Genomic DNA, 23,600 nt, shown 5'->3' on the forward strand with positions numbered 1-23,600 from the left:
TCCCAACTGGCCAGCGACTGTGTGAGCATTTACAGGACATAGTAAGCAGTTGGCCGAGTGAGCAGCCAGGGCGGGGCCTGTACCTTCGACCAAGTGGTGCGTTTTAAAACAAATACTGCAGCAATGGTGGTCTGAGCCAGGCCACTCCGATCCCGAAAGGGGCACCCCAAATCTACGAAGCTGTCAGCAAGTCGCTCCCTGCTCCGTCCGTGTCCCCCCCCCCCCCCCCCCCGCCTTGGCAGCCACCCGCCAGCAATTGGTACGATTTTTTTTTTTTTAAATTTCAAATTTTGCTTACCTTCTCTTTCTCCCTCAGCACCCATGGCGCCCAGTCCCCCTTAGTAAATTCCTGGAGTAAACCGCGCCATGACCCCTGCCTGAGTGGGCTGGAGCATCGCGGAGACCCGGAGATAGTGGGTCAGAGCCACTAATCACATTTAAATGAATGCAAATGCCGGTTTTGCATGCCGCCGCCGGCGCAGGGCTCAAACCCCGTTACCGCCACCTGCGAGGGACCGGAGCATGGCGCCTGATTCGGCGCTGGGCACGGATTGGATTGTGGCCGGGCGCCCGATCGTCTGCCCAACGTTCGCGTTTGCGGCGCCGTGAGGCGGAGAATTTTGCCCGATATATTCTCCTCGCCACATGCATATTTTCATGAAGAGATTTCTACATAATTGTCACTTCATATAATAGAAGTGCTTCCACAAAATATCAGGACAATGGTTCGTTCATTTGCATTCTTACATATGTATGATAATTGATGAAATTACAGAAAGTTGCATCTAAATCGAAAAACATTTTCCAATGTGCATATTAATAATGGTAAATGAACAAATCAATGAGAAGGTGGTATCACAGGAAGTTTTATTACTACTCTGGCAATTAATTCAAAAATACCTCAACAGTAGTCCCTTCTTGCTCCCAGCAAAGCACTTCTTTGGATTTCACTTTTTGAGGGCTATAGTAGCTGCTCTCCGTCTGCATTTCTGTCAACTGTAACAAAATGACAATTCCTCTGTTCAAATATGTTACATTTTATCAATAAGTAGTCATAACCTGTCATCTCAATACACAAAACTGCTACAGACAAATTAATCTTTTAAGTTTCAACTAAATTCTGTTATTGCACAGGAAACAGGTGGAGAAAAACAGCTGCAACTTATTATCCACATCAGGATACAAGGCTCGCTGTTGACTATGGTCTAATCACATTGAGATAATGACATGTATTTTGAACATAAGGTTAATGTTAAACTTCTCATGTTAACAATTTTGTTACATCACTGTCAAACCCAAGTCTATACCTTCCTGAATAATTATGCAATCGAAGTGAAAAATTAGGAGGGGGGGAATGTATTCCAGCCAATCAAACATAAAATTTTCTTGGGAACGATTTCACGTAGGACATTAATATTTATAATATTTCAGCAATCACATCTCAGAACCAATGGATTCCACTACAAAATACCATCATAATCAATCAGTAGGAAATTTTCGAAGCTGTCAGATTGAATTCTGATTCCAAACCATTACCAATGGTTAGCTTACCCGTAGCAATTATCTCAATTACACTGTCATGAGATTGGAAGCAATATCCATTCTACAGTATGGAAATACCCACAGCTCTCATTACAAATCCATTTCGACCACTCATGTTGTGTAACTCATGTTACACATGTTGGCTTTTCGTAGCTATGTTAATACGCCGTAAGGTAAAGAGTTATGCATAACCTGTGCTCTTTATTACCTAACCACCCTCATCTGTCAGCAATTACTTCAGAGGAAAAGCAATTAATTGATTAAAGGAATTCAAAATCTAGAAGAACAATTTCAAGCATTATTCAATCAACAGTAGGATTAATTTAGCATCATGATATATTGGAATGGTCCCAACAACATACAACAGCACTGCAACCAACCTGACTATTTCTGACCTAAGTTACATGTAAATGAATTGCGAACGTTTTTAACCCGGCAAATAGAACAATTTTAAATAATACTTCTAAAAATTGGTGTGATTATGTAAGATTTGGTCCATCATTCATTGTGAATATTATACAAATTACAGCTGGAATCCCTTAACATGTTAAATCAAAACAGAACAAAATGCCAAGTTAAATTTAAAAATGTATTTGAGAAGTCGTGAAATTTGTTCTCAATAAAATATTGTATTTCAATTTAGCTAAAATAAATTGAAAACTTAAACTGTTCCAAATAGTTGCAGTTTGCATTAATGCATTCTTTTTAAGCAGCTACCCCATAAGCTACTGTTTTAGGCTTATTTTCCCAAGTGGACATTGTTGCAAATTTAAAAATTAACACTATTTCTCTGCAACTTTCATCAGGTGAGACAAGTTAAAATCTGCTGCAACTTAGCCTCACTACCAAACACTTGATAAAAGCTAATATTGCTGAATTAAAGGCTACGTAAATTTTATTTATAAATAAGCTGAGCTTGGGCATCTGGCAAACAGAGGAATAAAAATCAGAGAAAATATCATGTACGAAATAATAAGCGGAGGTATTCACCCTAAAGACATATGGACTGAATATCCAACAGATTTCATTCAACACTTCGCTTTAAAAAAAAACTATTTATATTTTTAAAAAGCTTTTCCAACATAAGACCTTCACAACCATATTTATACACCAGTTCCAATATTTCAACCCCCCTACCGGCTCCCCCCCCCCCCCCACACACATTTGAAGGTGACCAACCCCCTGAAGTCGGAAATGAACAAGTGCGGTAGAAACCTTCCGTCGGCCCTCTCAAGATATACTTGACTTTTTCTTTCTTTTTTATAAATTTAGAGTACCCAATTATTATTTTTGTTCCAATTAAGGGGCAATTTAGCATGGCCAATCCACCTAACCTGCACATCTTTGGGTTGCGGGGGATGAAACCGACGCAGACATGGGGAGAATGTGCAAACTCCACACGGACAGTGACCCAGGACCGGAATTCGAACTTGGGTCCTCAGCGCCGTAGGCAGCAGTGCTAACCATTGTGCCACACTACTTGACTTTTTCTTAATGTAAAACTCCATCGGGTCACTTCACCACGACATGCGGCACTGGGCAGGACCGAAGGCTTCCAACCGAGAACTAGCCTTCGCCCTGCCTGCAACTCGAATAAATCTGAAACCCCAAAGATAGCCACCAAAGGGCAAGGTTCCAACTCAAACCCAAACCCAAGAACTCCTGACATGGTGCTGAAGGAGACCCAAAAGCTCATAAACTTAGAACAAGACCGGAACATACGTGTACGATGCACCGGACCCCTTGAACACCGTTCGCATCTATCATCTACTTCTTTTTTTATATATAAATGTTTTTATTCAAGATTTTTCCATAATTTTTTGCAAAACACTACAATAGAAAATATAATGCAAAGAAGGCAAAATACTGTGCCAACAAAACAACTTAACCCCCTAAACAACTAAGAATGTAACAAACAAAAACTAAGCAAAGTAGGGCATCCGCCCCTTACAAATAAAATGAAATCACACCGCCCCCCCCCGGGTTGTTGCTGCTGCTGACCTCCACCTAACGCTCCGCGAGAAAGTCAAGGAACGGTTGCCACCGCCCGGAGAACCCCTGCAAGGACCCTCGCAAGGCAAACTTCATCTTCTCCAACCTGAGAAACCCCGCCATGTCATTGACCCAAGCCTCCACACTTGGGGGTTTCGCGTCCCTCCACATTAACAAGAGCCTTCTCCGGGCTACCAGGAAGGCAAAGGCCAGGACTCCGGCCTCTTTCGACTCCTGCACTCCCGGATCATCCGATACCCTAAATATCGCTATTTCCCAGCTCGGTTTCACCCGAGTGTCCAAGACCTTGGACATAGCCTTTGCAAAGCCCTTCCAAAATTCCGTAAGCGCCGGGCATGTCCAGAACATATGGGCATGGTTTGCTGGGATCCCTGAACACCTCCCACACCTGTTCTCTACCCAAAAAAACCTACTCATTCTCACCCTTGTCATATGCGCCCTGTGCACCACTTTAAACTGGATCAGGCTAAGCCTGGCGCAACATGAGGAGGAATTGACCTTGCGCAGGGCGTCAGCCCACAGGCCCTCATCCAGCTCCTCCCCCAGCCCCTCCTCCCACTTGCCTTTCAGCTCCTCCACCGAGGCTTCCTCCGCCTCCTGCAGCTCCTGGTCTATCTCCGATATCTTACCCTCTCCGACCCACATCCCCGACACCACCCTGTCCTGTATCCTCCCGGCAGGCAGCAGCAGAACTTCCCCCACCTGTTTTTTCACAAATGCCCGAACCTGCATGTACTTAAAGGTATTCCCCGGGGGGTAGCCCAAATTTTTCCCCCAGCGCCCTCAGACTGGCAAAAGTCCCATCGTTAAACAAATCCCCCATCCATCTGATTCCCACCCTGTGCCAGCCTAGGAACCCACCGTCTATCCTACCTGGAACGAACCTGTGGTTGTTCTGTATCGGGGTCCAAACTGAGGCCCCTACCTCCCCCTATGCCGTCTCCACTTCCCCCAAATCCTCAGTGTCGCAGCCACCACCGGGCTCGTGGTATATGGCGTCGGCAAAAGTTACAACGGTGCCGTCACCAGTGCCCCCAAACTAGTATCTATACAGGACGCTGCCTCCAACTGTTTCCACGCCGCCCCCTCTCCCTCCATTCCCGAATCATCAACACATTCGCTGCCCAGTAATTATCATCTACTTCTTGAGAAGAACTCACTCATCCTATGTACCACCTTAAACTGAATCAGGGTGAGCCTAGTGCGCAAGGAGGTGTAGTTGAGGGACTTCCGGGTGCGGCTATGCAGAGCTAGGTCGCATATTCGGTAGTTCCCGCTTGGAACGGACTTTTGGGCTCTTTTACAGGACCCCCACGGCATTTGTTTGACATTTCCCGGTGTGGGAAGAAGACTGCAGCACTCCCCTGACAGTGTCCCCCAGGAATGTTATGTCTTTTGGCTACCAGACCCGGCAGAAACAGTAAAAGATTTGGCTTGAGCTGCAGGAATAGACAAAAGCCTCTTCCAGCATGCAGGCGGGGGAAGGGCAACCTTAAAGCTGCAATCTGACTTGAGGGCCTCTATCAAAGGTGAATTCTAGCAGCAGAGGGAACAACTGTGAAAAGATCTACCAAGGCCATTGAAGAAGCAGGGACGAGGCTTCCGGTGGCGGCCATGGAGGAGTAGGTCGCGCATTCGGCAGCTCCCGTCTGGAACCGACTCTCAGACCTTTTTCAGGAGTTTCCATAGACTTTTTGGGGCAGACTGGTGAAGCGAACACTGCCAAAAGGATTCCCTCTCGACTTCCGGTTGCGGCTATGCGATGATAAGCCGCACGATTCGGCAGCTCCCGCTACCACGGACTTTCGGTCTCGTTAGAGGAGCCCCAACGGAACTTTTTTTTTGATGCAACCCGTGGGGGAGGGAAGAGAGAGGTCCCCCTCCAACGTCTATGAAACGGACCAGAAGTGTAACGGCCAAAGGAGCGGCGGGAGAAGCAAGGGAAAGAAAACAAAATGGCGGCAGCCAGGGACAAAGGGGAGCTGCAGGAGTTCATCAAGTGCTGCTTCGAAGAGCAGCGCAAGGTGATGCGCAAGGAGATGTTGGCACCTATGCTTTCGGCAATTGAAGGACTCGGGATCACCCAGAAGGCCCACCAAGATAAGATCCAGGAGGTACAGAAAAGAGTCAGTCAGAACGAGGACGTGCTCGTGGGCCTGGCGGTGAGAGTGGAGCAGAACGAGGCGCTACACAAGAAGTGGCCGGGAAGACTCGAAGACCTGGAGAACAGGTTGAGGAGAAAGAATCTGCGAATCCTGAGTCTCCCTGAGGGAGTGGAGGGGGCTGATGCCGGGGCATACGCGAGCACGATACTTGAGGCGATGATGGGCACGAAGGCCCCTTCGAGGCCGCTGGAATTGGACGGGGCACATCGGGTGCTGGCGAAGAAGCCCCAGGCAAATGAGCCGCCAAGGGCGATGGTGGTGAGGTTCCACCGGTTCACGGACAAAGAGTGGGTCCTGAGATGGGCCAAGAAGGAGCGGTGCAGTAAGTGGGACAATGCATAGATCCGAATATACCCGGACTGGAGCACGGAGGTTGCAAAGCGGAGAGCGGGTTTCAACCGGGCCAAAGCGGCGTTGTACCGGAAAGAAGTGAAATTCGGAATGCTGCAGCCAGCGCGACTGTGGGTCACATACAAGGGCCAACACTATTACTTTGAAACGCCTGAAGAGGCGTGGACCTTTGTACAAGCTGAAAAGTTGGACTCTAACTGAGGGTTTGTGAGGGTGGGGGGGGGGGATGTTTTGGGGTTTGATGTGTGATGGTTGTTGAATATAGGGGGTCAATCACGCACAGGAAATGTTACATGGGCTGGGGGGGGAAGAGACAAGGCCATGACAGGAGCTGCGCCAGAGGGGGCGGAGCGGGCTTTGGAAAGCACAGGGTGATTTCCCGCGCGCAGGAAGAAAGGCGGGAAGGGGAACGAAGGAATGCATATGGATTGGGAGACTCCCACGCGGGGAGGTCAATGGGACGGCGGGGGAAGCCGGGGTCAGCAGGCGACAGCTGACTTACGGGAGTGACGGGGGGGGGGGAGCAAAAAAGCTAGACAGGGGTCTAGCGGGGGGAGGGGAGGGGGAGAAGGGGGGGGGGGGAGAGAAAAGGGTTGCTGCTGCACTGGCCGAAAGGGAATGGGACACAGAAGAGGTGGCCGGGACGGGGGTCCCCCCTCTGGGGGACTGGAGGGTGAGGGAGGCGTGGACACGGGACTGGCCCAGAAAAGGTGAGAGCCCCTCCAATCCGGCTGATAACGTGGAATGTGAGGGGCCTGAATGGGCCGGTGAAGAGGGCTCGAGTGTTCGCGCACTTAAAGGGACTGAAGGCAGACGTGGCCATGCTCCAAGAGACACACCTGAAGGTGGCGGACCAGGTCAGGCTAAGAAAGGGATGGGTAGGACAGGTATTCCACTTGGGACTGCACGCGAAGAATAGAGGGGTGGCAATATTGGTGGGAAAGCGGGTGTCATTTGAGGCCAAGACTATTGTAGCGGACAATGGAGGGCGATATGTAATGGTGAGCGGTAGGCTGCAAGGGACGTGGGTGGTGTTGGTAAACGTATACGCCCCGAACTGGGATGATGCAGGATTCATGAAGCGCATGTTGGGGCACATTCCGGACCTGGAGATAGGAGGCCTGATAATGGGAGGGGACTTCAATACAGTGTTGCATCCAGCACTGGACCGCTCCAAATCAAGGACTGGAAAGAGGCCGGCGGCGGCCAAGGTACTTAGGGGGTCTATGAATCAGATGGGGGGAGTGGACCCATGGCGGTTTGCAAGGTCGCAGGCCAGGGAATTTTCTTTCTTCTCCCATGTACACAAAGCCTACTCCCGGATAGATTTCTTTGTTCTGGGTAGGGCGCTCATCCAGAGGGAGGAGGGGACGGAGTATTCGGCTATAGCCGTTTCGGACCATGCCCCGCACTGGGTGGAACTGGAGCTGGGAGAGGAGAGGGACCAACGCCCATTGTGGCGGCTGGATGTGGGACTGCTGGCGTACGAGGTGGTGTGTGGGAAGGTGAGGGGGTGTATCGAAAGGTACTTGGAGGCCAACGACAACGGGGAGGTGTGGGTGGGGGTGGTATGGGAGGCGTTGAAGGCGGTGATCGGGAGAGCTAATTTCCATTAGGGCTCATAGGGAGAAGACAGAGGGTATGGAAAGGGAGAGGTTAGTGGGGGAGATTTTGAGAGTGGACAGGAGATACGCAGAGGCCCCGGAGGAAAGATTACTTGGGGAAAGACGACGGCTACAGACGGAGTTTGACCTGTTGACCACAGGGAAGGCTGAGGCACAGTGGAGGAAAGCGCAGGGGGCGACCTACGGGTATGGGGAAAAGGCTAGTCGGATTCTGGCACACCAGCTCCGTAAGAGGATGGCAGCGAGGGAAATAGGGGGAGTCAAAGATGGAAGGGGAGCCACGGTTCGGAGTGCGACGAAAATAAACAAGGTATTCAAGGCCTTTTATGAAGAGCTGTATAGATCCCAGCCCCCAGCGGGGGAAGAGGGGATGAGACGATGCCTAGATCAGCTAAGATTCCCAAGGGTGGAGGAGCAAGAGGTGGCTGGTTTGGGGGCACCAATTGGGTTGGAGGAGCTGAGCAAGGGTTTGGGGAGCATGCAGGCGGGGAAGGCCCCGGGATCGGACGGATTCCCGGTGGAGTTCTACAGGAAGTTCGCAGACCTGTTGGCCCCGCTACTGGTGAGGATCTTTAATGAGGCAAGAGAGGAGGGGACCCTGCCCCCGACAATGTCGGAAGCGACAATTTCTTTGATCCTAAAGCGGGACAAGGACCCACTGCAATGTGGATCGTACAGGCCGATCTCGCTCCTCAATGTGGATGCAAAGTTGCTGGCAAAAGTGCTGGCCACGAGGATCGAGGACTGTGTCCCGGGGGTAATCCACGAGGACCAGACAGGATTTGTAAAGGCCGGGCAACTAAACACCAATGTGCGGCGGCTCTTAAACGTGATAATGATGCCATCGGAAGAGGGAGAGGCGGAGATAGTGACAGCTATGGACGCGGAGAAAGCCTTTGACCGAGTAGAGTGGGAGTACCTCTGGGAGGTGCTGCATAGGTTTGGGTTCGGGGTAGGGTTTATCAATTGGGTTAAGCTCCTTTACAGAGCCCCGATGGCGAGTGTAGTGATGAACCGGCGGAGGTCGGAGTGCTTTCGACTGTACCGAGGGACGAGGCAGGGGTGCCCCCTGTTCCCCCTTTGTTCGCATTGGCGATCGAACCATTGGCCATGTCATTGAGGGAGTCTAATAAATGGAGGGGGTGGTCCGAGGGGGAGAAGAGCATCGGGTGTCGCTATATGCGGATAACCTGTTGCTGTACGTGGCGGATCCAATGGAGGGGATGGTGGAGGTCATGCAGACTCTAAGGGAGTTTGGGGAGTTTTCGGGCTATAAGCTCAATGTAGGGAAGAGTGAGCTCTTTGTATTACAGGCGGGGGACCAAGAAAGAGGGATAGGGGACCTACCGCTGAGGAGGGCGGAGGGGAGCTTTCGGTATCTGGGGATCCAGATAGCCAGGAGTTGGGGGACCCTACATAAACTGAATCTGACGAGGTTGGTGGAGCAAATGGAGGAGGATTTTAAAAGATGGGACATGTTACCGCTCTCGCTGGCGGGTAGAGGGCAGTCGGTCAAAATGGTGGTCCTTCCGAGGTTTCTGTTTGTGTTTCAGTGCCTTTCCATTGTGATCACTAAGGCCTTTTTTAAGAGAGTAGGCAGGAGTATAATGGGGTTTGTGTGGGCGAATAAGACCGAGAATAAGGAGAGGGTTCCTGGAACGCAGTAGGGACCGAGGAGGGTTGGCGCTGCCAAACCTGGGGAGCTACTACTGGGCAGCAAATGTGGCGATGATCCGCAAGTGGGTTATGGAGGGAGAGGGGGCAGCATGGAAGAGGATGGAGATGGCGTTCTGTAAAGGAACGAGCCTGGGGGCATTGGTGACAGCACCACTGCCGCTCTCACCGACAAAGTATACCACGAGCCCGGTGGTGGCGGCAACGCTAAGGATCTGGGGCCAGTGGAGACGGCACCGGGGTGCAATGGGAGCATCGGTGTGGTCCCCGATCAGGGGTAACCACCGGTTTGTCCCGGGGAAGATGGACGGGGGTTCCAGAGCTGGCATCGGGCGGGGATTGAAAGAATGGGGGACCTGTTCATCGACGGGACGTTTGCGAGCCTAGGGGCACTGGAGGAGAAGTTTGAATTACCCCCGGGAAATGCCTTTAGATATATGCAGGTGAGGGCTTTTGTGAGGTGACAGGTGAGGGAATTCCCGTTGCTCCCGGCACAAGAAGTTCAAGATAGGGTGATCTCGGGTGTATGGGTCGGGGAGGGCAAGGTGTCGGAAATACACCAGGAGTTGAAAGAAGAGGGGGAAGCGCTGGTAGAAGAGTTGAAGGGTAAATGGGAGGAGTAGCTGGGGGAGGAGATCGAGGAAGGTCTGTGGACTGATGCCCTAGGTAGGGTTAATTCCTCCTCCTCGTGTGCCAGGCTCAGCCTGATACAATTTAAGGTGGTCCACAGAGCGCACTTGACGGGGGCGAGGTTGAGTAGGTTCTTTGGGGTGGAGGACAGATGTGGAAGGTGCGCAGGGAGCCCGGCGAACCATGTCCATATGTTTTGGTCATGCTCGGCACTGGAGGGGTTCTGGAGAGGAGTGGCGGGAGCAATATCTCAGGTGGTGAAAGTCCGGGTCAAGCCAAGCTGGGGGCTAGCAATATTTGGAGTAGTGGACGAACCGGGAGTGCAGGAGGCGAAAGAGGCCGGCATTCTGGCCTTTGCATCCCTAGTAGCCCGGCGAAGGATCTTGCTCATGTGGAAGGAGGCGAAGCCCCCCAGCCTGGAGGCCTGGATAAATGATATGGCTGGGTTCATAAAGTTGGAGAGGATTAAGTTCTCCTTGAGAGGGTCTGCGCAGGGGTTGTACAGGCGGTGGCAACCGTTCCTCGACCATCTCGCGGAGCGTTAGAGAAAGGTCGGTCAGCAGCAGCAGCAACCTTGGGGGGGAGGGGGGAGGGGGAAGGGGGGTCTGCCTGGGAGGGTGGATGAGCAAGAGATAACATGAAGGGTTGGGGAAACTGGCACGTACGGGTGAGGGCCAGTGTACAAAGCTGTGTAAATATATCATTTTGCCATGTATATATCTTGCTCTGCGCGATTTCTCGTTTTTTTTTTTGTTACGAGGGGGGGGGGGGGGTTATTGTTTGTAAGGGAGAAAAATTGTGTTAAAAAACTTTAATAAATATATTTTTTTTTAAAAAGGAGGTGTAGTTGACACAGTGTAGAGCCTCACTCCATCAAACACATGACCCAGTTCCCAGTCCCGTTTCCTCTTTACCTCATCCAGTGGAACCTGCTCCATTGACTCAAGCCGACCATAAATATCTAACATCTTCCCTTCCCCGACATCAACCACCAAAAGAATCTTATCCGTTAACGAGGGCAAGGATGCCAAGGAGAAGGAAGAAGTCTCCTTGCGTACAAAGTCACATACCTGATAATACCGAAACAGGTCAGCTATCAGAAGCCGGTACTTGCCTAACCAGTCTTCAAAATCAGCGAACTTCCCATCGATAAACAAATCCCTGTCACCACCTCGTTCACCTTAGCCAAGGCCGCTCAAATCAAGGATATCGTCACCTAATTTCTGAAGCCCCACCACTAAGATGCCTGTAAGCATTTCGGCAGGTAGTGGAGTGGACCCTGATGCAGCAGATGCCTCCGCAATCTTGTTTTCCAGACTAGGCTCATGAACCTTCCAAGTTCAACGATAATTCCTTCTTTTTCTGCTGCCTGGCCCTGTATCTATTGGGTATCCGCTTTCTGTGCCATACAACCTGAAGGCTTCTCAATACACCGGACAGACCGCACGCCACCATCAGGGAAAGCAAAGAGTGGAGGGGTTTGCCTCCTCATCACCTCCTCACAGTGCTCGGATGTGGCAACCTACTGCTCCCCAGACCTGGAATACCTGGCCATGAAGTGCCGTCCATACTATCTTTCACTTTAGCCATTATCACAGCGGTCTACATCTGACCCCATGCGGAAATGAAGGCGGCACTGGACGAATTGTACACAGCTATAATTAACAATGAAACAGAACACCCAGAGGCTTTGTTCATCGTGGTCGGGGACTTCAACCAGGCCAACCTGAAGAGTGTACTGCCAAAATCCGACCTACACATCTCCCATCCCACCAGGGGCACCAACACTCTCGATCACTGCTACACAAAAATAAAGGGCACCTACCGACCCATCCCCCGACCGCACTTTGGTGCTCCTTCTCCCAGCATCCAAGCAGAAACTTAAGCAGAAGAATCTGTTTAAGAAGGTCATGCAAAGCTGGTACGCGGCAACAGAAGAGCTCCTGCGTGACTGCTTGGAGTCAGTGGACTGGTCCATATTTAAGAACTCAGCGACCAACCTAAACAAGTATGCCACCACCATCACAGACTTGATCAGCAAATATGTGGAAGACTGCCTGCCAAAGAAAGTAGTACGTACGTTCCCCAACCAGAAACCATGGCTTAATTGGCAGATTGACTGCCTACTGAAGGACAGATCTGAGGCATTCAAGTCAGGCGATCCTGACCAATATATGAAATCCAGGTACATCCTCTGCAAAATCATCAGGGATGCCAAGTGACAATTTTAGACCAAGCTAGAGTCACAGACTAATGTCACGTTATGTCTTGTTGGTTATGGCCAGGCTTAAACAACATAACGGGCTACAAAGTGATGCCGAGCAGAATCTCCAGCAGCAGAGCACCCCTCCCGATGAACTCAATGCATTCTCTGCTCGGTTCGAGCAGGAAACAGTCAAACTGCGGTCAACGGCCCCGGCAGTCCCGGACACACCCATACCCATCGTTACAGCTTCCGAAGTCAGATCGGCCTTCTTGAAAGTGAACCCTCGGAAGGGAAGATGATGGATCCTGACGGGGTCCATGGTAGTGCACTCAGATCCTGCGCGGAACAGCTGGCACATGTGTTCGCGGACATCTTCAACCTTTCGCGGCACCGTTCCGAGGACCCCACCTGCTTCAAGAAGGCCACCATCATACACTCATCACTGGAGCATCTCGACAACAAGGACTCCTACATCAGACTCCTATTCATTGACTACAGCTCCGCCTTCAACACCATAATCCCTTCAACACCATAATCCCAGCCAAGCTCATATCAAAGCTCCAAAACCTAGGACTTGGCTACTCATTCTGCAACTGAATCCTTGACTTTCTGACCCATAGACCATAATCAGTAAGGATAAACAACATCTCCTCCACGATAGTCCTCAATACAGGGGCCCCAAGAGGCTGCGGACTTAACCCCCTACTACACTTCCTAAACACACACACGACTGCGTGGCAAAATTTGGCTACAACTCCATCTACAAGTTGCTGACGACACGACTGTAGTGGGTCGGATCTCAAATGACGATGAGTCAGAATACAGGAGGGAGGTAGAAAACCTAGTGGAATGATGTAACGACAACAATCGCTCCCTCAATGTCAGCAAAACTAAAGAACATAAGAACATAAGAACTAGGAGCAGGAGTAGGCCATCTGGCCCCTCGAGCCTGCTCCACCATTCAATGAGATCATGGCTGATCTTTTGTGGACTCAGCTCCACTTTCTGGCCTGAACACCATAACCCTTAATCCCTTTATTCTTCAAAAAACTATCTATCTTGATCTTAAAAACATTTAATGAAGGAGCCTCTACTGCTTCACTGGGCAAGGAATTGGTCATTGACTTCAGGAAGCAAAGTATCGTACACACTCCTGTCTGCATCAACGGGGCCGAGGCGAGATGATTGACAGCTTCAAATTCCTAGGTATGCACATCACCAACAATCTGTCCTGGTCCACCCACGTCGATGCTATCACCAAGAGCGCACAACAGCGCCTATACTTTCTCAGGAAGCTAAGGAAATTCGGCATGTCCACATTGACTCTTACCAACTTTTACAGATGCACCATAGAAAGCATCCTATCAGGCTGCATCAAGGCCTGGTATGGCAACTGCTCAGCCCAAGACCGTAAGAAACTTCAGAGAGTCGTGAACACTGCCCAGTCCATCACACAAATCCGTCTCCATCCAGTGTCTCGGTCTACACCTCCCACTGCCTGAGGAAAGCAGGCAGCATAATCAAATACCCCTCCCACTCGGCTTATTCACCCGGTCAAGCCCTCAAATATTTATATGCTTCAACGAGGTCACCTTTCATTATTCTAAATTCCAGAGAGCATGGGTCCATTCTATTTCATCTCTCCTCATAGGACAAGCCTTTCCTGATATCTTTGCTTGTCTGCCTGAAGCGCCCTCCCATTTTTTCTGACTTGCGTTGCGCACCGCATGCTTACAGAGCTTTCAAAAGTAAATTTATCTTGTGTCCCTATTTATGGTTTCAGTGTTCTATGCAACTTGTTCTGCAGCCCTTCAGCCATTGTTTTCTAGGAAGTTTATTCATAGCTCGGGGCTGGTTTAGCGCAGTGGGCTAAACAACTGGCTTGTAATGCAGAACACTGCCAGCAGCGCGGATTCAATTCCCGTACCGGCCTCCCCGAACAGGCGCCGGAATGTGGCGACTCGGGGCTTTTCGCAGTAACTTCATTGAAGCCAACTTGTGACAATAGGCAATTATTATTCTTATTGAGCACCAGATAAAATAACCAAAAATCTGCTGCACTGGAAATGCTGAATTAGAGAAAATTTCACAACTTTTTCACCAAGATCTTTTCCCCCCCTCATAAATTTCACCATTCCAAATTTAAACCTTGCATTTTTCATTCGAAAAAAAAAACTTGGTTAGACATAATTAGAAAATTATTTCAGGATAATTTTCCATACTGCAGCAAGCCTTTTTCAACCTTCTTCAGTGCTATGTAATTCAACAGTCTATCTGTCAAAGATGCAACCAAGTGCCTGCACCAGAACTTTTATAAAATTTAAAAACCAGCCCCAGGTTTTTGGCCTCACCATGTTTCACTAAGTTTTTTGGCCTTTACAGGAAGGAGCTGTGAATGAGTTGTGTTTAAGTGTTTGGTTTTCAAAACAAAGTGTGCTTTTTAAAAAAAACAAAGGCTGAATCCACTTAGATAAGGGTTTATTTGGTAACGGGTCAGGCATTGGTGATGCATATTAAAGCCAGATGTACAAGTGTACAGAATGCTGTGGCTCACAGCTATTTCAAACTGAGATAATGAGGATCAATTGTCTGTTCCCAGGTGCATTAAACCAGAATGGTCCTCAATTGTTTTGAGCAGAGTGGGGAAACTTTCCCTTAAGATCAGAGACCAAAGTGCAGAGGATAGATGACAGGCTTTAATATACATGCACTCTGGCAAATCACTGAATGTTCGCTTGAGCCAGGAACAATGTGAGAAAGACACATGGCCAGTCTGTCAACCAGCCAGGTCTGGGAAAGAAGCCGACCACAGCAAGATGAAATTCAACTGGTTTCAAGCGTATGCCCAGACTGAAACGGCACGATGCCCAGGAAAATTGAAGGCGGCCGACTAATACCAAAATGTGGTATACTTTTATTGTTTCGCCTGTTCTCAAGAAGAATTCTATATTACGGTCAAAGTGTGACTTGATTGCATCTCTTATTCTGTACAGTCAATTGCTTCCTGCAAAATTATTATTATACCTTTGGAAAGATTAGAGAAGCACTTGAGGGATCATGAAAAGGTTTTAGAAATGTAATGACCATGTCAGTTTTTCAGATGCAAAACAGGTAGACAACCCTTCAAGGTTTCCTATTCGGGCTCACCCGCCACTGGTTTAATACCAGCAACTGTGCGAGGAGGTCCTTAAGTGGGCATTAGTTGCTCACTTCGGGGCTTCAATTCGCATAAGTCGGGGAAGGGTCCCGAAGGTCGTCGATGAGCCTTCCTGCCCCAGGCTTCATTTTGGCAGAGGAAGGAAGGTGGAGAGGCGCCCTGCCAGCAGGCTCCCGCCTGATTAAATGCTCAACCCAATGTCAAATTCATCTTCGGGGAGAGTATTAAATTCCGCCCCAGAGATATGACGTTCAGCGTACTAGGGAAGACAAAAAAATAAATTGACGTCCATGGCACGTTCCTGAAGCAGGTATTATTCATTCTGCATGTGGAAATACAGGCCCAATTACTGTTTGAGGCCTAATATCTAAAGTTGGGCCATCCTAAACACAGCTGAAATATTCAATTACATTATCCTCCTCCGGTGTCTCCCTCCTCATGCAGCTGAGTGGGACTGTCCAAACTTGGTTCCATTCTAACCTTACCTATCATAGCCAGACAAATTCCAGCAGATTGGAGGGTGGCAAATGTCGCTTCACTATTTAAAAAGGGGGGGGGGATTACAGACCATTTAGCCTAACATCAGTAGTAGGGAAAATGCAAGAAACTCTTATAAAGGATGTGATAACAAGACACTTAGAAAATATCAATGGGTTTAGACAAAGTTAACACGGATGTATGATTTAACAAACCTACTGAAATTTGGAGGATGTAACTAATCAAATAGATGAGGCTGAACCAGTGGATGTGATGTATTTGGGCTTTCAGAAAGCTTTTGATGAAGTCCCACACAAGCTGTTTGTGTGCAAATTAAAGTACACAGTATTGGGGGCAATGCATGGGCATGGATTGAGAATTGGTTAGCAGACAGGAAACAGAGAGTAGGAATAAATGGGTCTTTGTCGAAGGGGCAGGCGGTGACTAATGGGGTCGTGGAAGGAGGCGGTGACTAATGGGATCACGCAGGGATCAGTGCTGGAACCCCAGCTGTTCACAATATATATCAATGATTTGGATGAGCAAACCAGAAGCAATTTTTCCAAATTTGCTGAAGAGACAAAACTTGGTGGAATGCGAGTGATGAGGAGGATGTTAAGAGGCTTCAAAGTGAGTTAGACAAGTTGAGAGAGTGGACAAAAATATGGCAGATGCAGGTTAACATGGATAGTGTTCAGTTATCCACTTCAGAGGGAGAACCAGAATGCGGATGACGAAACAGAATGGTAGAGTATTGTTTAAATTGTAATAGATTGGGAAATGTTGGCATACAAAAGGGAGCTGGGTGTCCTTGTACACCAGTCACTGAAAGCAAGCATGCAGGTGCAGTATGCAGTGAGGAAGGCAAATGATATGTTAGCTTTTACTGCAAGAGGACATGAGTATGGAACCAAGGGTGTTTTACTGCAGCAGTACGGGGTCTTGGGGAAACCACATCTGGAATATTGTGTGCATCTCTGTTTGCTTTATCGAAGAAAGGATATACTTGCCACAGAAGGGATGCAGCGACGGTTCACCAAACTGATTTTTGAGATGGCGGGATTGTCATACGAGGGGAAATTGGTTCGAGTGGGCCTGTATTAACTGGAATGTAGAATAATAAGAGGGAATGTCATTGGAACATAAAATCCTGACAAGGCTGGACAGACAGGACAGCAAGGGTGTTGTTTCCTCTGGCTGGGGCTTCAAGAACAAGGGGTCACAATCTCAGGGTGAGATACGGGGTAGGCCATTTAGAATTGAGATGAGGTTAAAAGTCTTCACTCAAGAGGGTGGTGAACCTATGAAATTCTCTACCTCAAAAAGCTGTGGAGGCCAAGCCACTAAATATATTTAAGAAGGAAATAGATAGATTTCTAGACTCTGAAGGTGTTAAAGGGGTATCGTGGGAGCGCAGGGGAGACGTTGAGAATAGAGGATCAGCCATGATCATGTTGAATGGCAGAGCAGGCGCAAAGGACCTGCTCCTATTTTCTATGTTTCTAAATGACTTCTGTTCCTAATCCACTACCTTTGGAGTCCTTGATGGTTACTCCTTTCTCATTTGCATTTTGCTCCGTGGGGCACTTTGATTGTTATTTCATTAATTATTTTGATCACTTTTTCTCTCACATCTTTAGTTAACAGTTTAATTTTTAGTTAATGGGTTGGAAGTTTGACTGCTGAGGAAATAATTTTGTTTATGGTGCTATTTTCAGAGACAAGCGATTAGAAGCAGCAGCTTTCAGTTAAAAGGCTCAGTGTATCCAGAGATGCCAAAGAGAACCAAGCAGTTCCATAGAAATATTGACAAAGATGTGCATAGAATTTGGAGCACAGAAATGGACCATTCGACACCAAAGGTCAATGCCCATGCGCGCCTCCTCTCACAATCAACCAATCCTTTCAGCATATCCTTCTATTCATTCCCCCTCAAAAACTCAACTATCTACCCTACAAACACTTCTAACCCTTCAGCTACTCTATGTGATAAGAGCTTTTCACATTCAAACTACATTCCTGATAAAATTCCTTTTTCCTCGGTTTTGCCCGAATTTTGATTTATATATTTTTATATGGCAGTGCAGTGGTTAGCACTGCTGCCTCACAGCACCAGGGACCGTGGTTTAATTCTGACCTCAGGTGACTGCCTGTGTGGAGTTTGCACTTTCTCCCCATGTCTGTGCGGGGTTTCCTCCCACGGTTCAAAGATGTACAGGTTAGGTGGATTGGCCATGATATAATTACCCCTTGGTGTCCAAAGATGTGCAGGTTAGGTGAGGTTGCGGGGATAGGGTGGGGGAGTGGGCCTGGGTGCTGTTTCAGAGGATGGGTGCAGATTTGATGGGCCAAATAAGACCATAAGACATAGGAGCAGAATTAGGCCACTCGGCCCATCGGGTCTGCTCCGCCATTCAATCACGGCTGATATTTTCTCATCCCCATTCTCCTGCCTTCTCCCCATAACCCCTGATCCCCATATTAATCAAAAACCTATCTATCTCTGTCTTAAAGACACTCAGTGATTTGGCCCCACAGCTTTCTGCGGCCAAGAGTTCCACAGATTCACCATCGTCTGGCTGAAGAAATTGAAAATGAAAAAATGAAAATCGTTTATTGTCACAAGTAGGCTTCAAATGAAGTTACTGTGAAAAGCCCCTAGTCGCCACATTTCGGCGCCTGTTCGGGGAGGCTGGTACGGGAATTGAACCGTGCTGCTGGCCTGCCTTGGTCTGCTTTAAAAGCCAGCGATTTAGCCCAGTGTGCTGAACCAGCCCGTAAAAATTCCTCCTCATCTCTGTTTTAAAGGATCATCCCTTTAGTGTGAGATGGTGTCCTCTGGTTCTAGTTTTTCCTGCAAGTGGAAAAATCTTCTCCATGTCCACTCTAACCAGGCCTCGCAGTATCCTGTAAATTTCAATAAGATCTCCCCTCATCCTTCTAAACCTCAACGAGTACAGACCCAGAGTCCTCAACCATTCCTCATACGACAAATTTGTCATTCCAGGGAAATGGCCTCCTTCTGCACTGTAGATATTCTATATCCGACTATCTTACATTTGTGACCCTCAGTTGTGGGCTGCCCGACAAGTCTCTACGTCTGTCCTATCAAACCACTTCATCATTTTAAAAACCTCTATTAGGTCATCCTTCAGTCTTCTGTAATAGAGAGAAGATTCCCAGCCTGCTCAATCTTTCCTAAAGTTATAACCTCTCAGTTCTGGCATCACCTTCTTAAATCAGTTTTACAACTTCATAGTCTGGGCCTCAATATCCTTTATTTAATATGAGACCATAACAACAACAGAAAAACTCAGAACAAATAGGGTTCACTTTGTAAAAAGTAGCTGTGGAAATCTGGGTGAGAAACATTAAAATATTCAAATTAAGCTGCTAGTACCAAACGCATACATATAGCTGCGTACATACACATGTGAACATACATAATGCAGAGAAATGAAGCACATTTAAGGTTCAGCTCTGCTGGTGGAATATATCATGAAAAATAATCCTTTTATTTATCACTACCATATGTAGAACATGAAATATTTACTACAATGCGACACATTAATCCCAGACAAATAGTTCACCTGAGGCCTAACATTAATCATTTCAGAATCTACAAGTACAGCAAGAAATCTACCCAGAATACTAATCCGCGAAAAAACAGTAGGCATGATTATTTTGGACTGCAATTGCTTTCATTTTTTTCCAAAAAAAAAAAAAAAAACAATTGGTTCTTTGGTCACAACTGAATAGGGATCAAACTGAAGTCAATAGTTCTGGAAATTCTTCAGGAAATTTTCTTCTCGTCATTATTTACCAGAAAGGAAGAGGAATGACAGCATAGTGGTAACTGGACAAGCAAACCAGAGGCACAGACTAATGCTCCAGAGACACGAGTTCAAATCCCACCCTGGCAGCTGAGGATTTGAATTCAATTAATTCATAATGCTGCAATAAAATATCAGTCTCATTAATAATATCATGAAATGTCTGGATTATCAGGAAAATCCATTCACTGGTGTTCCTCAGGGGAGGACTCTTGTTATCCTGGTCTGGTCTGAATGTAACTCCAGATCCAAGCAACGAGATTGACGAGGTTGTGCTCAACCACTACAGCAAGGTCGGAAAAGTATAAAACTTGATAGACCACACAGCATCAAACTGAGCACCAAAAACAACAAAGATGCAATCTTCCCAGGCGACCCTGCCACGTACCATTCATTAACATGTGGGGGCCTGTGCCAAATTGGGAGGGGCAGCACAGTAGCACAGGTAGAGAATTCCTAATCCAAAGTGTTTGGGGCCGAGTGTGCATCAGATTTTGGAATATACTGCGCAGATGCAATGCACCTTGGGAACTGCGCATATGAGGCGTGCGTTGGGAACTGCGTATGTGCGGCGTGCATTGGGAACTGCACATGTGCGATGCGCGTTGGGAACTGCACATGTGTGGCGTGCATTGGGAACTGCACATGTGCGATGCACGTTGGGAACTGCGCATGTGCGGTGCGTGTTGGGATCAGCGCATGTGCAGCACGCATTGGGAACTGCCCATGTGCGGCGCACGTTGGTAACTGTACAGTTGTGGCGCACGTTGGAAACTGCGCAGGTGCAGCACGCGTTGAGAACTGCGCAGGTGCAGCACGCGTTGAGAACTGCACAGATGCAGTGCACGTTGGGAACTGCACATGTGAAAAATGAAATGAATTGTGCAGCGCGCGCTAGGAACTGTGCTGTTGTGGTGCACGTTGGGAACTGTGCAGGTGCAGCACGCATTGGGAACTGCGTAAGTGCGGCGCGCATTGGGAAGAGTCTTGGGGGATTTCCCATTCGTGGCGCCAGGTCGGCGCTCAAAAACAAGTGCGGATTTCAGAATTCTTCTGTTTTCGGAATTTCGGATAAAGGATGCGCAGCCTGTATACGGTCAGGAAAGAACGGCCCTAAGAGTCCTCAACACTGACTCCAGACTCCATGTCGAAGGCCAAAAAAGTCACACAGAAAGCAGGTGAATTAACCACCTGCAGCATTTCCACTTATTATATCTGTTTGCAGCTTTCCTGGAGCATAGAAAAATTAAGTAACACAGCACCTCAGTGATGCTCAGTCTATAGTTGCGAGGTCCATTTAAAATCTTTTTCATTTAGCGTAGGAAAATGTCTCAAAGCACTTCACAGGAACATTGGGGCAGAGTTGGGCCATTCAGTCCCTCAAGTCTGCTGAGCTATTCAATGAGATTGTGGTTGATCTGTGGCCTGTTAATAAATGGAGCGTGCAGTGGAAATATAAAGGTGTTTTGAGAGAGAATTCCAGAGGTCAGACATATGTGGCTGAAGGCACAACCGCCAATGGTAAAGAAAGTGATGGGGACTGATTGCAGAAAAGAACAGAGCTGGAGATACACAGACATCAATATGCTACGGCATCATGCTGCTCAATCAACTTATTTTTAATTCTTACTCAATACTGACCAAGACAAACACACACATCTGGCATTAAAATAAACAACTAAGAACAACTGAGCGAAAGAGATGTCAACATCAGCCATGCTCTGGTTTTTACAAACCTTAAAAGTGACAGAAGCTTTGGTGCAGTAAAATCCCACAGAAACCACTGGATCCTTGGGAGCTGCTGATTTCGGACAGTTTATTTTGATGCCATTTTCATCAATTTCATAGCTCTCTTCACCGTCTTCAGAATAACTGACGAGTGCAGGAACAAGAGACCAAGCCCACGATACCCATCCTTGGCCATCATCGCCATCCTGTTGTTGCAGCTGCAGTTGGGCATCCACATGTTGGTACTGTGTTGCATGCTGTCCTTGTATCCCTGTTTCAGATTCAGCACCTGGGGGCATAAACACAATGAACATTAATACCTTAACATTTGAACTTTTATTTCCCCTCCTGCCCAACAAAAGAGGCATCCCTCAACCAGTGATTGGCATCAGCTACCAATTCGGATCAATCCTGTGATGACAAAGATGGTCAATGTTAATTTAATATATGTCAGCAGTAATCAGAGGAAGATATTTTTCAACCTACCTTCCTCATGCCTTAAAATCTCCGCACTACCACAGGTCCGACACTAAGAAATCACAGTACAGTTCCACCTTGAGTAAAAATACTGAAATGTGTACCAGTGTCAATCATGTACCAAAATATTGCAAAATGCTTGTTCTCTTCAAGTAGACTAAACCTCAGCTATTGGTCCTACACAGGAGCAATCTTTTCTTAAAGGACCACCCATAAGTCTGACACAGTCCTCTGGAAACTATTTTTAGTTCTCCTCAGTTCCAGTTATTCTCAGGAGGCAAGGCATTCATTTGCCAACTCTTGACAGTGGATGCATCAGCCTGTTTTTCTGGTGCTTTCTCAATAGCTCTAAGCTAATTTTCTGGCTTTCTTTTGCCACAAGACTCTGTGGGGACCACTGTAGATTCTTCCACTAGTTTAAAACTAGCCAATCTTACAACATTAAAACTGATATTAAACTTCACTCATATTTGCTTGGTGAAATTAGTTTCTTACCCTGCTTACAGTGCAGGTCTTTCTAACAGTCATTTACTTCGACTATCTTCTTTCGCTCAGTGAGCTACAAACTGCACATAGTTTGCAAACCTCAGGTTCAATTTTTATTTCCTTAGAAAGGAAACTGATCCTCCCTGTTTCTATCCGCAGAATGCTCAATTTTCTTTCTAATTGCGGTAGTGGACAGTTTCAGGTATACCTTTCCCACTAGCGAAAATGTCGTGAAATCGTGCGCGATTCCTCACTTGCAGTCTGATTCGCCTGGCTGTCAAATAGCCAGTTTGAAGGTCCAGATGCCATATGTAAATACCAGCCAAGCAAAATGATATCACTCTCCAACCCACCTGTCTTCACAAGACTATGCAGTATGTCTGAAACACGGAAGCAAAAGGCTAGCAGCCTCAAGAAGAAGTCTGTACCCCAATTGGGGCTCTTGATAGTTACAAGGTAGCGAGGAAGGATCTAAAGAGAGAGCTAAGACGAGCAAGGAGGGGACATGAGAAGTATTTGGCAGGTAGGATCAAGGAAAACCCAAAAGCTTTCTATAGGTACGTCAGCAATAAAAGAATGACTAGGGTAAGAATAGGGCCAGTCAAGGACAGGGATGGGAAGTTGTGTGTGGAGTCTGAAGAGATAGGCGAGATACTAAATGAATATTTTTCGTCAGTATTCACTCAGGAAAAAGAGAATGTTGTGGAGGAGAATGCTGAGACCCAGGCTATTAGAATAGATGGCATTGAGGTACGTAGGGAAGAGGTGTTGGCAATTCTGGACAGGCTGAAAATAGATAAGTCCCCGGGGCCTGATGGGATTTATCCTAGGATTCTCTGGGAGGCCAGGGAAGAGATTGCTGAGCCTTTAGCTTTGATTTTTATGTCATCATTGGCTACAGGAATAGTGCCAGAGGACTGGAGGATAGCAAATGTGGTCCCTTTGTTCAAGAAGGGGAGTAGAGACAACCCCGGCAACTATAGACCGGTGAGCCTCACATCTGTTGTGGGTAAAGTCTTGGAGGGGATTATAAGAGACAAGATTTATAATCATCTAGATAGGAATAATATGATTAGGGATAGTCAGCATGGCTTTGTGAAGGGTAGGTCATGCCTCACAAACCTTAGCGAGGTCTTTGAGAAGGTGACTGAACAGGTAGACGAGGGTAGAGCATTTGATGTGGTGTATATGGATTTCAGTAAAGCGTTTGATAAGGTTCCCCACAGTAGGCTATTG

The 23,600-nt window shown here is 47.6% G+C and overlaps 1 protein-coding gene across 6 annotated transcripts in view; it reads right to left on the reverse strand.

Moving 5' to 3' along the window:
* LOC140385858 (intermembrane lipid transfer protein VPS13B-like) overlaps window positions 1–23,600 on the reverse strand; it is a 1,311,478-nt gene that overhangs the window by 1,078,931 nt on the left and 208,947 nt on the right. For all 6 annotated transcript variants that reach the window (XM_072468452.1, XM_072468451.1, XM_072468450.1 and 3 more), the window contains exons 8-9: window positions 21,410–21,690; window positions 901–996 (exon numbers count right to left, since the gene is read on the reverse strand). In XM_072468452.1, the coding sequence (XP_072324553.1) occupies window positions 901–996; window positions 21,410–21,690 (377 nt within the window). The remainder of the gene's footprint in view (window positions 1–900; window positions 997–21,409; window positions 21,691–23,600) is intronic.

This window comes from Scyliorhinus torazame, chromosome 11 (genome assembly GCF_047496885.1).
Source record: "Scyliorhinus torazame isolate Kashiwa2021f chromosome 11, sScyTor2.1, whole genome shotgun sequence".
Lineage (NCBI taxonomy): Eukaryota > Metazoa > Chordata > Chondrichthyes > Carcharhiniformes > Scyliorhinidae > Scyliorhinus > Scyliorhinus torazame.